General features: G+C 43.6%; 1 protein-coding gene across 3 annotated transcripts in view; it reads left to right on the top strand.

Moving 5' to 3' along the window:
• Nucleotides 1-6326, top strand: part of amotl1 (angiomotin like 1) — a 266649-nt gene extending 260323 nt beyond the window's left edge. For 2 of the 3 annotated variants that reach the window (XM_070891964.1, XM_070891966.1), the window contains one exon: nt 1590-6326. In XM_070891964.1, the coding sequence (XP_070748065.1) occupies nt 1590-1696 (107 nt within the window). In that variant the 3' untranslated portion in view covers nt 1697-6326. The remainder of the gene's footprint in view (nt 1-1589) is intronic. The other variant, XM_070891965.1, reaches the window with a different exon arrangement.
• The last annotated feature ends 8889 nt before the right edge of the window (nt 6327-15215 follow it).

The raw sequence follows: 15215 nt of genomic DNA, 5'->3' as shown, positions 1-15215 counted from the left end.
TCTCCCTCTGATTGTGGGCTCTCTCTTCCTGCAAGGAGGAAAAGAAGAGAATGTTGAGTGAGAGTGATGGAATTAATGTACGGAATGGAGGGGTTGCATCTTTAGAGAGAGACTATGATGGAGTGGGGTGCCAAAACCAAGTGGCCTCCTTGTGTGTTATTAGTTGGTATGATTGCATTAGGGTAAGTGTGAGGGGTGGCTAGTCAGATGGGGATGTGATAACGTAGATAGAGGGGGATGGGTGGATGTGCAAAGTATGTTGCTGTGAGTAAGGATGGACAACAGCAGGTTTGGGAAGGCAAAATGATGGGGATGTGATGAGAGGCACAGCAGGATGAAGTTGAGTGTCTCCCTTTTCTCGATCTAATGAGATAATTGGAACATTTCTGACACAGCACCCAGGTCATCCTGAACACATCCCTGCTGTTTACCTCTTCTGCTATTTGGAGCCAGGCTCCTTTGGTCTGTTTGGGAGGTCTTTTCCGTCCATTCGAAGGGAAGAGGACCTCCCTGTGTTCTCTGACTCCCTCCACAAGCATATGGAGGGATCCATCGTAGAATCTGGGTGCAGCCCTCTGTCTCAGTGCAGTTATATTTGCCATTCTTGCAGCAGTCCAATTGTGCAGTGTGCTGCTTGCAATATCCTAGATGAGCCTTCAAGTGCAATGTGGCCATGGCTCCTTTAAATATCCCTGCTGACAATATGTTATCATTGACATCACTAGACCCACACCATTTAACCAGGTAATGCGCAGGGCGGCCTTAATAGGCCCCATTAACGCAAAGTCGATTTGAGGAGCGCCATGGAATCAGGAATGGGGTTGCAACCTGCCACAGCGATTGGCTGCACCCGAGCCACCCAGGTATGGAAAATTCCGGCCAAACTCTCTGCGTCTGCTGAGGGAGCTAATCTCAGCTGGAACTGTGGTTAGGGTGTTACAACTAGATGTGGTTTAGGGAAGAGATAATTAGCTTGGGCTCCCACTCCTGATTGACATTCAACGATCCCTGCTGGAAGTCTGTCTCTGTGAATGTTAGGTGAGGACACGAACTCGTGTTCCCCACAGTCAAATAGCCCATTGACACTCGTGATCATTATTCATGTAAGAGTGTTGATGATGTGACTGAGGCTCCAGTACAAGTGATACCTGTGGCATTAGACCTCAGATTAGAATTAACAATTTTAAGGAGAGGATGGGAGGACAGAAAATTGAACAGAGAAACAAAAGAATTCAATAGTTGTATTTTTATTAGCGATTATTTGTCATTAATTGTATTGTCCTGGAAATCATACTTTTAATAGATTAATATGCAGAAAATAGTTTAAAGAAAAAGTGTTTGGGGAAACCTTTTTTAAGTGGGGAGTAAGAGTTGCACAGAATTTAAGGCAACAATGTCGTATACAACTGATGCAATGATGTATCTTAATGCAATTACACAATTGCATAATGTGTGCTCAAAACAAAGAAGAATAATGGTTTTCAAAACACTTTCATAAAGACAGCACCTATTTAAATTTAAGAACCTCCAAAAAGAAGTTAGCCATCCCAAAGGACTTATTCATCCTAATGATATTTCCATCTCTCTAGCAGATGCTTCCAACTTTCATATCAAGTCACATGACAGCAAAGGAAGAAGCAGCTATTTCTTCCACAAACCTGACTTTGACGATGATGTGGTAGAAATCCTCATTTAAAAACAGAATGTTGCTGCTGCTCAGTCCATGGATGAACGAAGCTTGCACTAAAGACCGGAGAATCAACAAGAGTATGGATTTTCAGAAGTTGTGAAGAATTGTTTTAAAAGAAGATGGAAGCTGTTTGGAAGTAGATTTATTTGTCTGAGAAATTGTGAGAAGGCCTTTGTATCTGTATCTGGATATATGCCAAGTGGAACATGGTGTAAATAAGTTAGGATTGTAAAGAGCAAAGAGGAGGACAAGCAGATGAGATGGAAAGGATAGGGTGGGTGTTTTTTTGGAATGTATTTGATGGACCTGTAATCTCAAAGTTATGAGCTAGGAGCACAATATTCTGAGCACCCTGTCTCGTTATATATCTATGCACTTATCTTTCATTCATATAGCAGTGGATCAGTGTTCTGTAGCTCTTTTGCACTTCTGCTGAAAACAATGACCATGTGTACACTGTACACAATATAAAGTAGCACCTTTATTGCTTTTCAATAGACTATCCAATTGTGTAACTATTGGGATATAAAAAGGCAGATGAATAAGCACCATCCTGCCACTATTGCATAGTGTAAATCTGCTCTTTGTCTACTTTAGATTTTTATTGGTGTATTTTTTAAATCTAGGAGTATGCTGTGTATGCAGTCCTGCTTTCTGTGAATTCTAAGCTCAGCAAATCGTATACTAATAAACAACATTAGAGGAAAGGTCACTACTGAAGTAATGGATAATGTGGCATTTTAAAAACGGGCTTTCTGGTGTATACTATAATAATCCAATAGAAATGTGTACATGTAATACAATCAAAGACGACAAAGACAGAAAGAATAAAAATATAGGATACCAGAAACATAAGGCCAGGCCACACCCTACTTATAAATAACTGAGTCAATGATAGTGTTGCCCATCACTATATAACTGACAACCACTAACAGTTTACGGATTACAACAGCATTTACTCTGTGGCATAATGAATGGTCAATCTCACTACTCTATGGTTATCGAAAGAGGTGAAATAATTATTTTATGTAGAAACACTGGATTGCTTTAGGCAATATATAGCTGTGATTGTGATGGTGAATCTAAATGCTATTAACAAACAATACAAGTCAGGATTATATTTTCTATATATACCGTGGAACAGGTAAAATGACTAATATTGTCAGTTACATTTTCCCAGGGTCCAGTTACTCTCTGCTGGTGTGAAAATGGATAATCACACTTGCAGTAGACTTAGGCACAAGCAGGACAAGTGGACCACTAGTTCTGCAAATATATTCATAAGATTTAAGAAGCAGAAGTTTCTGTTATAATTCAAAACTATGGTATGCAGCAGACCTTATGGTGATTTGCAAATGTGACCAGATGTTCTCTAGATCAGGTTGCAGTTAGTTATTCTCTGGACCTGTGCAGGATTTTACATTGCGCACCTCAGATCCATGCTTGTATTGTGCATGCTAGCTATCCATCTGGTGAAAATCGGCCTGCTTTGTTCAGGCCCCAATTGCTGCTATTCCCAGATCCTGCTGAGATCTTATTGCAGAAAGCAGGCTGAACACAAGTTCCTTGGCCTGGTCTAGCTGTAGTGGAATCTCAAAACATAGGCCTAAAAAGATCCAACATTCTTCAGTTGGTAAAAACAGCATTAGTTGCAGAACTAATAGTTTTCATATCGAAAGCCATTTTTTAATTTAAAAAAGTATGATTATTGTATTTTAGCCCAAAGATAAAGATCTTGCCAGGTTAGGAAATACAAGAGAAACAGATGAACAAAAACAGAATTTTAGTAAAGTACATGATAGTAGAATTTTCCTAGGATTTCCCTGATCTCTTGCCATAACTTGGGCAGAAAATTGGTGGAAACCAGTCGTTAATGCTGTTTCTCCAGGGTTTCCATTGATCTCCCACTGAAGTAACAGTGGGAAATTGGAAGAACTCCTATGGAAATTCCAGAAGATGGTTAATGACCTGTAAAAACTTTTACAAGAAAATAAATTGCAGATATCATTCAGCGAAAAAAGTAGACTTGCAGTATTGCTGAATAGAATAAAGCAAATTGACTGAAGGATATAACCTTCTGTCTCTTGGTGTGAGTTATTTGGTCTATTCTCAATGCAGTAAGTCAGTGGAAGGCCATTATTAATTAAAATAATGGTTAAAAAGTGTATTAGACTTAAGATAATAGGTGTTGCTGGGTGATTATGTCAGTTAATATCTGTATGTAAGTAAAAAAAAATCAAGAATTTACATGTACATTTGCAGCTATCATTAGAAAGAACAATTACACTGTTATCTCTATCACTATAAATTCAATTCATAGTGAGGTGAAACTAGGGTAGCATGCCGTCCATTCATCTCTGGTTTTCAATCCAACTCAAATTTTCTGATATCAATTGCGTTTGGGACAGAGTCAACTTCGTTCCTCCTATGTGTGGGCCTATACTGTAAAAGTACCCTTACATTGGCACTAAAATTAGCAATTTCATTCAAAAAGCAACAGGGATCACTGGGTATGTGACATACTGGTGCAGTACAGGTGCTTTCTGAGGTTAGTTGTAAAGCACATTGTTGGGACAGAGTAGAGGGAACTTCATATCTGAACATACTATAGAAGGGACAGGAAGGGTAATATGAAACTGAAATAGGAAACCATTTAATTCCCAGTGTTAACATGCCTTGATGAACATTAAAAAAAACATTTTTTAAATGACATTGTGAATTACCAGACATACAGGTTCAAGTATTTTTAGAGATCAAGAACAGTACCCATCTTCAATGAGTGGACACATATATAGATATCTCTTTATTGATCTGGATCCTTTCAGCGAAGGACTGTATGGCCTACTCCTGCTCCTAATTCTTATGTTCATGGTCACCCAGTATCGTTACAATAATTTGATTGGCTTACAGTTTTGGGAGGATATATTGTGATTTTTTTTTATTATTTAAAGCTAAGTTATTTCGTGGTTCCTTCAGACCGTATCAAAGTGACATGCTCTTATGATTGTGGTTGGTATATTTGGCCAATATTTACAAAGACATAAACCTAGCTTGTCTGAAAGAGGTGCCGCTTACACCCTATTCGTTACAAACAGGTTTTGCAATGCCACAGATGGAAGTGTACCATTATCCACCCAATTTTCCAAACTCATCATAATTATTCAATTCTAGGTGCAAATTTAAATGTGTGCTTGGAGCAGTGGTGGGGGTAGAAAATTGTGTATAAGTGAAATTTAAACAGGTGATGACAGTTAAATGAGATTTTCACAGTTGGATGATGAGAATTCTGAAAGTCGTTTGAAAAACTCAAAACCCATCTCAATCCATCAGCAGCCTTTACCAAGACTGGGGGAGGGGACTACGAAGCAACAGACAAAAGAAATGGGAAACCAAAGGTATGCGTGTGAGTCTATAGGCAAGCAACAGAACAGTGGAGCACCACATTCGTGCTGAGGTGAAAATGGTGCTGAATGAGGTAGTTGTGAGGAAGGTGGTCCTTTGTACATCTCCATGGCATCATCTCCATAGGTCAGCATGCTTGCAAGGAGGTGGAGCCAAGTTTTAGACCCCAATCATCAATACTGTCCCAGGTTGTGGCACCTTCATGTTGCATGATACCTTTGGGTGCATTTGCAGCAGGTGACAGAGCTTTGCATCTGGAAGTCTGATTACCTGAACCATGTGAAGACATTTCCTCATCATTGCCTGATAGGTGTGTCAAGGCCTGCAGGTATGATTGGTGGCATTTTAGCGGGTGCAGCCAGTCAGGAATGTCCCACTGAAAGCCTGACATACTGTGACAGGGCTGCTTCAGCGAAGTACTCAACATTGCGGGTAGTCAGGCACTCAAATATCTTAGTACAAAAGTAAAATACTGCGGCTGCTGAAATCTGAAACAAAACCAAAATGCTGGAAATCTCAACGGGTCAGGCAGCATCCCTGGAGACCCTTCATCATATCTTAGTGATGGCCTCGCCCTCCCTATCTCTGTAATCTCCGGCCCCAGAGGTGTCTGCATTCCTCTAATTCTGCCCTCTTGAGCATCCCTGATTATCATCGCTCAACCATTATTGCCTGTGCCTTCTGTTGCCTAGGTCCTAAGCTCTTGAATTCAATGCCTAAACCTCTCCGCATCTCTACCTATCTTTCCTCATTCAAGACACTCCTTAGAACCTACCTCTATGACCAAGCTTTTGGTCACCTGCCCTAATTTCTCCTTATGCAGCTCGGTGTCAAAATTTTTAGCTCATAATACTCCTGCGAAGTGCCTATGTTAAAGGCGCTATATAAATACAAGTTGTTGATGCCACAGGGTCTGCTGTCCCAACTTCCTTTGGGAAGATGAACATCTGCGTGCACTAATTATGTGCCACAGCAAAGTATATTCATCTTTAACTGCAGGTGTTGATGTGAGATGCCAAGGAATGGGCAGGGACCATCTTGTGGCACCTGACTTGCCTGGCATCCCTCCATATATCCTCCTCTTCCAAATACCTCAGACAGGGGGATTCCCATTGGTACCAGTGCTGGGGACAAAAACAAAATAATTGTTAAAATAATTTTTTTAAATAATGTGCAGAATTCAGCTTGGATAACTGGGTGAAATCTACTGACCAAATAAAATGTTGACATGCAAGTCTCAACAGCTCTTGTACCTTTTCACGAATACCTGTTTTAAAGGGTTGTGTTATTTTTAAATACTTAGTAAACTTCCTATTGAGAAAAAGTGCAATTTTTTCCAGAAACCTAGTTTTGGCCATTACATTATACACTTGCTGATGTTTACTTTCTAATTCTTTGCTGAGTTCATTCCAGACAGCACTTTTTTTTGGCTGACTTGTGTAAAAATGTTTGTACGAATTGGTACAATTGAAGGCAATGGCTGGCCAGTGCTGTACAGGTGACTGATTATATCAAGCGTAGGTTTTTGTACAGTTGTTAATGGGGGGAAAAAGGACTTGATGTCATAAAACTGTCTGTCAACCAGAGTTTTTTTTGTCTTCTTGCTTTATTTTGAACATTTGCTTATTGTATATAATAAAAACATAATATACAATACATTTTATTATTTCTTAAAGACATTTTCATGGTGGAAAGATTACAATCGCCAATACTTCATTATTTCATTCACAGAAATTTGTTGGTGCACTTTCAATCTCTTCTTCCAAAATAACTACATTTTCTTCAAAGTTCACTTAAAAAAGATTGCTTTCTAAAAGTTTAAATTAAATTATTGCTTGCAGTAGTTGCAATTGATTTCTGAACATTGATTACCCGAACTTTCATTTTTCCCAACATTTTAATATCCTTTCATTTCCAGGTACACCATTAATCGACAGTAGAGTTTCCTCCAACTAAATATTGGAAGACTGAAGTCATTCTCTTCGGTCCTTACTGCAAACTTCCTTCCCTTACCACCGACTTCATTCCTATCCCTGGCAACTCTGAGGCTGAAGCAGACTGTTTGCAACCTTGGTGTCATGTTTGACCCCGAGATGCGTTTCCAACCATGTATCTGCCCCATCACGAAGACCGCATATTTCCACCTCTGGAACATCGCCCGACTCAGTCCCTGCCTCAGCTCATTTACTGCTTTTCTACTTCAAGACCTTACTATTCCAACACACACCTGGCCGCGTCCCACGTTCTACCTTCCATAAAATTGAGGTCATCCAAAACCCTGCTGCCCGTGTCCTAACTCGCACCAAGTCCTGTTCACCCACCACCTCTGTGCTCGCTGACCAACATTGGCTTCCAGTTAAGCAATTTTGAAATTCTCATCCTTGTTTTCAAATCCCTCCATGGCCTCACCCTTCCCTATCACTGTAATTTCCTCCTGCCCCAGAACACAACCCCCTGAGATGTCTGCACTCTATTTCTGGCCTCTGGAACATCCATGATTATAATCGCACCACTACTGGTGAAGGGCATGCCTTCAGCTGCCTAAGCTCTGGAATTTCCTCCTTAAATCTCTCGCCTCTCTTTCCTCCATTAAGACACTCTTTAAAACCTACCTTCTGCCCTAATACCTCATGTGGCTCTGTGTCAAATTTTGTTTTATGATGCTCCTGTGAAGTGCATTGGGACATATTACTACGTTAAAGGCGCTATATAAATACAAATTTTTGTTGTAGCAAGGGTCTGTGTGTTTGCTCCGTTGGTCTTTAACTTCCTCAATAAATCCATTATCTAAATACATGTTCTCCCCCAACCTGCTCTTAAAATTAATTGAGGCCGTAGATTTCCTATTGTGTTAAACACATTGGTAAAGTCCTATCAATCTCTTTCCCCATTCTCAACATAAGAACATAAGAAATAGGAGCAGGAGTAGACCATACGGCCCCTCGAGCCTGCTCCACCATTTAATAAGATCATGGCTGATCTGATTATGGACTCAGCTCCACTTTCCTGCCTGCTCCCCATAACCCCTTATCCCCTTAACGTTTAAGAAACTGTCTCTTTCTGTCTTAAATTTATGCAATGTCCCAGCTTCCACAGCTCTCTGAGGCAGCAAATTCCACAGATTTACAACCCTTTGAGAGAAGAAATTTCTCCTCATCTCTGTTATAAATGAGCGGCCCCTTATTCTAAGATCATGCCCTCTAGTTCTAGTCTCCCCCATCAGTGGAACCATCCTCTCTGCATCCACCTTGTCAAGCCCCCTCATAATCTTATACTGTTCGATAAGATCACCCCTCATTCTTCTGAATTCCAATGAGTAAAGGCCCAACCTACTCAACCTTTCCTCATAAGTCAATTCCCTCATCTCCGGAATCAACCTAGTGAACCTTCTCTGAACTGCCTCCAAAGCAAGTATATCCTTTCATAAATATGGAAACCAAAACTGTATGCAGTATTCCAGGTGTGACTTCACCAATACTCTGTATAACTGTAGCAAGACTTCCTTGCTTTTATACTGTATCCCCTTTGCAATAAAGGCCAAGATTCCATTGGCCTTCCTAATCACTTTCTGCACCTGCATACTATCCTTTTGTGTTTCATGCACAAGTACCCCCAGGTCCCGCTGTACTGCAGCACTTTGCAATCTTTCTCCATTTAAGTAATAACTTGCTCTTTGATTTTTTTTCTGCCAAAGTTCATGACCTCACACTTCCCAACATTATACTCCATCTGCCAAATTTTTGCCCACTCACTTAGCCTGTCTATGTCCTTTTGCAGATTTTTTGTGTCCTCACACATTGCTTTTGCTCCCATCTTTGTATCATCAGCAAACTTGGCTATGTTATATTCAGTCCCTTCTTCCAACTTGTTAATATAGATGGGAGGAAAATTGTCAGTAATTGTACTGACATTTTTCTGTGAATGTCAAATCAAATGGCTACCATTCTCCTCGCCTCATCAAAACTACTTCCCATTCTAATCAAAACATCTGAAGATGCATCAACTTCACTGCTACCATTATTTTTTATTGTGAAACTCACTATTGTGCCTACTTTGTCTAGCCACCATGTGCCAGTATGTGCTTTTCCATCTCATACTGCTCATCATCTGCTTCTCCTATATGCATCAAGTGGCATAGCTATTGCACTTCAATATGGATCTCTTGGGACCTTTGTGACCCATGTCTCGGTAGCTAAGTATTGAAATAGATCTGCTTCAGGCTGTAACTTATGGCAACGCACCATGCCCCCTTTATGACACATTGGCAGAGAACTGATGGGAATGGAAATGTGCCACCATCGTAAGAGCAGCATCATTAAATCTCATTCCTATTATGCCAGTAATACTGGGCACTGATTCTGGCCACTGATCAGTGAGATAACAGACCGAATGGTGGCAATAAGATCATTCCTGAAAAAACGGTTGGCTGGGAGACTTCAAAGCCATTGCAGACAGCCCTCTCTAAAACAGAAAATGCTGGAAACACATAAGGCAGCATCTGTGGAAAGTGAAACATAGGATAAATGTTTCAGGTCAATGACCTGTCATCAGAACTCAAAAGACTGTTTATGGGGCCTTCGCTACAGATGCTGCCACATGCTGCGGAGTGAAATATAATACTGAACTCGCGTCTATCGTAGTGCAGAATGCACAACCAGCTCAACCACATTCTCAGAGACTATCCCAGTGCTTTCACATATGTTCTATGCTCCAATAACGTCTTTCTTTGAAAAGCTGAGATCTGGTCCTGAGGTTCCTTAGCAGGGAAAGCGGTCTCATGTCTGTAAAGTCACCGATGTCTGCCTCCTTGTGTTCTTATCCATCGCCCCCCCAGCTCTATCTGCCTACTCGTGCTCCGTGTTTCACCCTTGCACACCCCATTGGCTCACTAATGGTCCCCAGATGAATGTTTCTTGGCTGGTGCTTGGGAGAGAAAAGGTGATTGACAGTACACGTGAAGAAGAGCTGGCAGCGTTTGAAAATGAGGATCCAGCCTGCACGTCCTCGGCTTTTTACAGCAAAACATTTGGGAGGGCAAGAGGTTAACATGGGTAGGTGAACTGTATAATTCCCATTTTATTGGCATGTATTTGGCTGATAAATTACATAGTATAAGAGGAAGGAGACCACGACCACCCTGCAGCAATCCATTCTCGTATTCCTGAATATCCCAGTCCCTCTTTCGGCCCAGTAGTTTGAAGCATAAGATATGGGAGGGCGGAGGTCACTGCCTATTACCATTTGCTGCTTTAGACCACTTTCTCCTTTATGAAACTGGTTGTCATGACATGTGACTCAACACAGCTGGCAGCAAGCAAAGTGTTATGGGGTACGAGCAAATACGTGGAACAAGCAAGCACATTCATGAAGCTTTCAGTGTATACATTCATGTAAGATTGTGAGGGAAGGCACAATTGGAGGTGAAAGAAGGCCCACAAAAGGGGTGGCAGTACCTCTTTTACTTTGATGGTTAGATGGTAAAGGAGTGGGTATGATAGTGTAGTAGTTTATGATACCAGCAACGTTGAGGGCCTGTGTTATGTATGGAGAGAGTCAGACTGAACACTGTGAGCTCAAAGTAAAGTGTGATCTTAGTCTTTTATTGCAGGTCTCCAGAGTGCCTCTCCAACCTCTGAGGCCTCCTTAAATACCTGTGCTCCCAAGGGATTGTGGGATCCCTTAGGACTCCAGGGGATGAGCCCTCTGGTGGCTGTACAGAATAAATAGAAGTTTAGATATATAACAATACTCCCCCCCACCCCCCCCCCGCCAAAAGTCAACAGTGTAACTATTTACAATGTGAGTCGATCTGGGGCCCTTCTTGCTCTGGTTGATCGTCTCGGTGTGAAAGCTGGTATTGTTGGATCATTTGTTGGGCCCTCGCTGGGCTGCTGTGCAGCTGGTCCTGCTGGGCTGCTGTGGATGATGGGTTCTGCTTTGTGTTCAACCGTGGTGCCGGTTGCCACTGGCGTGTATGTTGGGGGATCAAAAAAGGTAGGGTCCAAGGTGGGTTGCTCAGGATAGTCCATGAATCTGAGTTTGATTTGGTCCAAGTGTTTCCAGTGAACGAGTCCATTTGAAAGTTTGACCCGAAACACCCTGCTCCCCTCTTTGGTCATGACAGTGTTGGGAAGCCACTTGGGACCTTGTCCATAATTCAATACAAATACAGGATCATTGATTTCAATCGCGCATTACACATTTGCGCTATCATGGTATGTACTTTGTTGAAGCCGTCTGCTCTCTACCTGTTCATGTAGATCAGGGTGAACAAACGAGAGCCTTGTCTTAAGTGCTCTTTTCATGAGCAGTTCAGCAGGTGGGATCCCAGTGAGCGAGTGGGGTCCCGTGCGGTAGCTAAGCAGGACCCGGGATAGGCGAGTCTGCAGTGAGCCTTCAGTTACCCTCGTCAAGATTTGTTTGATGGTTTGCACTGCTCTCTCTGCCTAACTATTGGATGCTGGTTTAAACAGGGCAGATGTGACATGTTTGATCCCGTTACGGGTCATGAATTCTTTGAACTCAGCACTGGTAAAACATGGCCCATTGCCGCTCACCAGGACATCGGGTAGGCTGTGTGTGGCAAACATGGCCCGCAGGCTTGCAGTAGTGGCAGCGGACGTGCTAGCCGACATTATCTCACATTCAATCCACTTGAAGTACGCGCCTACAACCACAAGGAACATTTTACCCAAGAACGGGCCTGCATAGTCGACGTGTACCCTTGACCACGGTTTGGAGGGCCAAGACCATAAACTTAGTGGCGCCTCCCTGGGTACATTGTTTAACTGCGAGCATGTATTACATCTGTGAATGCAGGACTCTAAGTCAGCATCGATACTGGGCTATCACATGTGGGATCTGGCTATCGCTTTTATCATCACGATGCCTGGGTGGGTACTGTGGAGGTCATTGATGAAGGTGTCTCTGCCCTTCTTGGGAACCACTACATGATTGCCCCATAGAAGACAGTCTGCCTGTATAGACATTTCATTTTTGTGCCGCTGGAACAGTTTTATCGCTTCCTGCATTTCCACAGGGACACTGGACCAGCTCCCGTGAAGCACACAGCTTTTGGCTAGGGATAATAAGGGGTCCTGGCTCATCCAGGTTTTGATCTGCCGGGCAGTGACGGGTGATTGCTCACTCTCAAATGCTTCCATAACCGTGGCTAAATCTGCGGGTTGCGCCATTTCCACCCCCGTGGTGGGCAATGGCAGCCGACTGAGAGCATCGGCGCAGTTTTCTGTGCCTGGCCTATGGCGGATGGCGTAGTTGTCTGCGGACAACATGAGTGCCCATCTCTGGAGGCGGGCCAATGCATTGGTATTTATCCCTTTACTCTCGGAAAACATGGATATGAATGGCTTATGGTCAGTTTCCAATTCGAATTTTAGCCCAAACAGGTATTGATGCATTTTCTTTACCCCATAGACACACGCTAACGCTTCTTTCTCAATCATGCTGCAGGCTCTCTCTACCTTAGACAGATTTCTGGATGCATAAGCAACCGGTTGCAGTTTCCTGAAATCATTAGCTTGTTGCAATACACACCTGCACCATATGACGACACATCACATGCTAGTACCAAACATTTATATGGACCATACAACACAAACAACTTGTTCGAGCACAACTATTTTCTCGCTTTTACAAAGGCATTTTCTTGGCTTTTGCCCCAAACCCAATCGTCCCTTTTTCGTAGTAATACTTGCAGTGGTTCTAACAGTGTGCTAAGACCCGGTAAGAAGTTACCAAAATAGTTCAGGAGTCCCAGAAACGACCGCAGCTCCGTCACGTTCTGTGGCCTCGGTGCGTTCTCGATTGCCTCCGTCTTCACGTTGGTGGGCCTGATGCAGTCCGCCGCAATCCTCCCTCCCAAGAACTCCACTTCAGGCACCAGGAAAATGCACTTCGAGCATTTTAACCTGAGCCCCACGCGGTTGAGTCGACTGAGTACCTCCTCCAGGTTCTGCAGATGCTCGACTGTGTTCCGACCTGTGACCAAGATGTCGTCCTGGAAGACCACGGTGTGCGGGACCGACTTCACTTAGCTTTCCATGTTTCTCTGGAATATCGCTGCCGCTGATCGAATTTCAAATGGGAATCTGTTGTAAATAAAAAGACCTTTGTGCATGTTGATGCAGGTGAAGCCCTTCGATGATTCCTCCAGTTCCTGTGTCATGTAGGCTGAAGTCAGATCCAGCTTCGTGAATGTCTCCTCCCGCCAGCGTTGCAAAGAGGTCGTCGGCCTTTGTTAGTGGGTATTGGTCCTGCAGGGTGAAATGATTGGTAGTTACTTTGTAATCGCCACAGATTCTGACATGCCATCTCCCTTGAGGACAGGAATGATCGTGCTGACCCACTCGTTGATCTCGATCGGTGAAATGATGCCCTCTCTTTGCAGACGGTCTAGCTTGATCTCTACCCTTTCTCCCATTATGTATGGAACTGCTCTCGTCTTGTGATGGATGGGTCGCGCCCCTGGAATTAAGTGGATCTGCACTTTTGCTCCTTGGAATTTCCCGATGCCTGGTTCGAACAGCGAAGGTAATTTGTTGAAGACCTGGGCACACGAAATGTTATCAGCGGGCAATAGCGTTCGGATGTCGTCCCAGTTCCAGCGTATCTTTCCCAGCCAGCTCCTGCCGAGCAGCATGGGACCATCGCCCGGTACCACCCAGAGTGGTAGCTTGTGCACCGCTCCATCGTAGGAGACTTTTACAGTAGCACTGCCGATTACTGAAATCAGTTCTTTCGTGTAAGTTCTTAGTTTCGTACGAATTGGAGTTAAGACTGGCCTTGAGGCCTTGTTGCACCACAATCTTTCGAAAGTCTTTTTGCCCATGATGGACTGGCTCGTGCCCGTGTCCAGTTCCATTGACACCAGGAGTCCATTTAGTTCAACATTCAGCATTATCGGGGGACAATTTGTTGTGAATGTGTGCACCCCATGTACCTCTGCCTCCTCGGCCTGAGGCTCTGGTTCGCCGTGATCCTCTGTGGATCTGTCCTCCTCTGCAAAATGGTGGTTTGCAGGTTTAACAGGATTAGCAGCTCGCCTGCACATAGGCTGGAGGTGTCCCATTGTTCCACAGCCCTTGCAAACATACCCTTCGAATCGGCATGAATGGAAACGATGATCACCCCCGCAGCGCCAACAAGGTGCTAATGGCCTTGCATTCATCACCCTTGATGGTGGACTCTGAGACATCTGCGGACGTGCAGCTACAGGTATGTGTGACCTGCCCTGTACATTGCGATTCGAAAACAACATCACTTTGTTCACAGTATTTGTAGCAGCACTTGTGTGCTGAGAGATTTGCTTAGTATTGTCACTGGTGGCAATGAACGCCTGGGCTATCGTTTTGGCCTTACTCAAGGTTGGGGTCTCTACAGTCAAAAGTTTGCGAAGTATGGTTTTGTGGCGAATGCCAAGTATGAAAAAGTCTCTGAGCATGTGTTCCAAATGTCCTTCAAGTTCGTAATGTCCTGCAAGGCGTCTTAGCTCAGCGACATAACTCGCCACTTCCTGGCTTTCAGACCTTTTGTAGATGTAGAACTGGTACCTCGCCATCAGAACGCTTTCCTTCGGGATCAAATGCTCTCGGACCAGCGTGCACAAATTATTGTATGATTTTTCCATGGGTTTCGCTGGAGTGAGCAGATTCTTCATGAGGGCATACGTTGGTGCCCCACAGATGGTGAGGAGGATTGCCCTTCATTTGGCAGCGCTCTCTTCCCCATCTAGCTCATTGGCCATGAAGCATTGGTCGAGTCGCTCCACAAAAGTTTCCCAATCATCTCCCTCCGTGAATTTCTCCAGGATGCCCACTGTTCTCTGCATCTTTGGGTTCGCTATCTATATCTCGTTTCCAGTTGTTATGTATGGAGAAAGAATCAGACTGAACACTGTGAGCTCAAAGTAAAGTATGACCATAGTATTTTATTGCAGGTCTCCAGAGTGCCTCTCCAACCTGTGAGGCCTCCTTAAAAAGCTGTGCTCCCAAGGGATTGTGGGAGATCGAGGAGGCGACGCAGGAGTTCGGGGAGGCCTATAAAAGGCCCAACGTCATCGTATCAGCGGGAGATTGAGGAGGTGGCGCGGGAATCCGGGGGAGGC

The sequence above is a fragment of the Pristiophorus japonicus genome, chromosome 10, assembly GCF_044704955.1.
Source record: "Pristiophorus japonicus isolate sPriJap1 chromosome 10, sPriJap1.hap1, whole genome shotgun sequence".
Taxonomy (NCBI): Eukaryota; Metazoa; Chordata; class Chondrichthyes; family Pristiophoridae; genus Pristiophorus; species Pristiophorus japonicus.
This window is presented reverse-complemented; position numbering and strand designations above follow the sequence as displayed.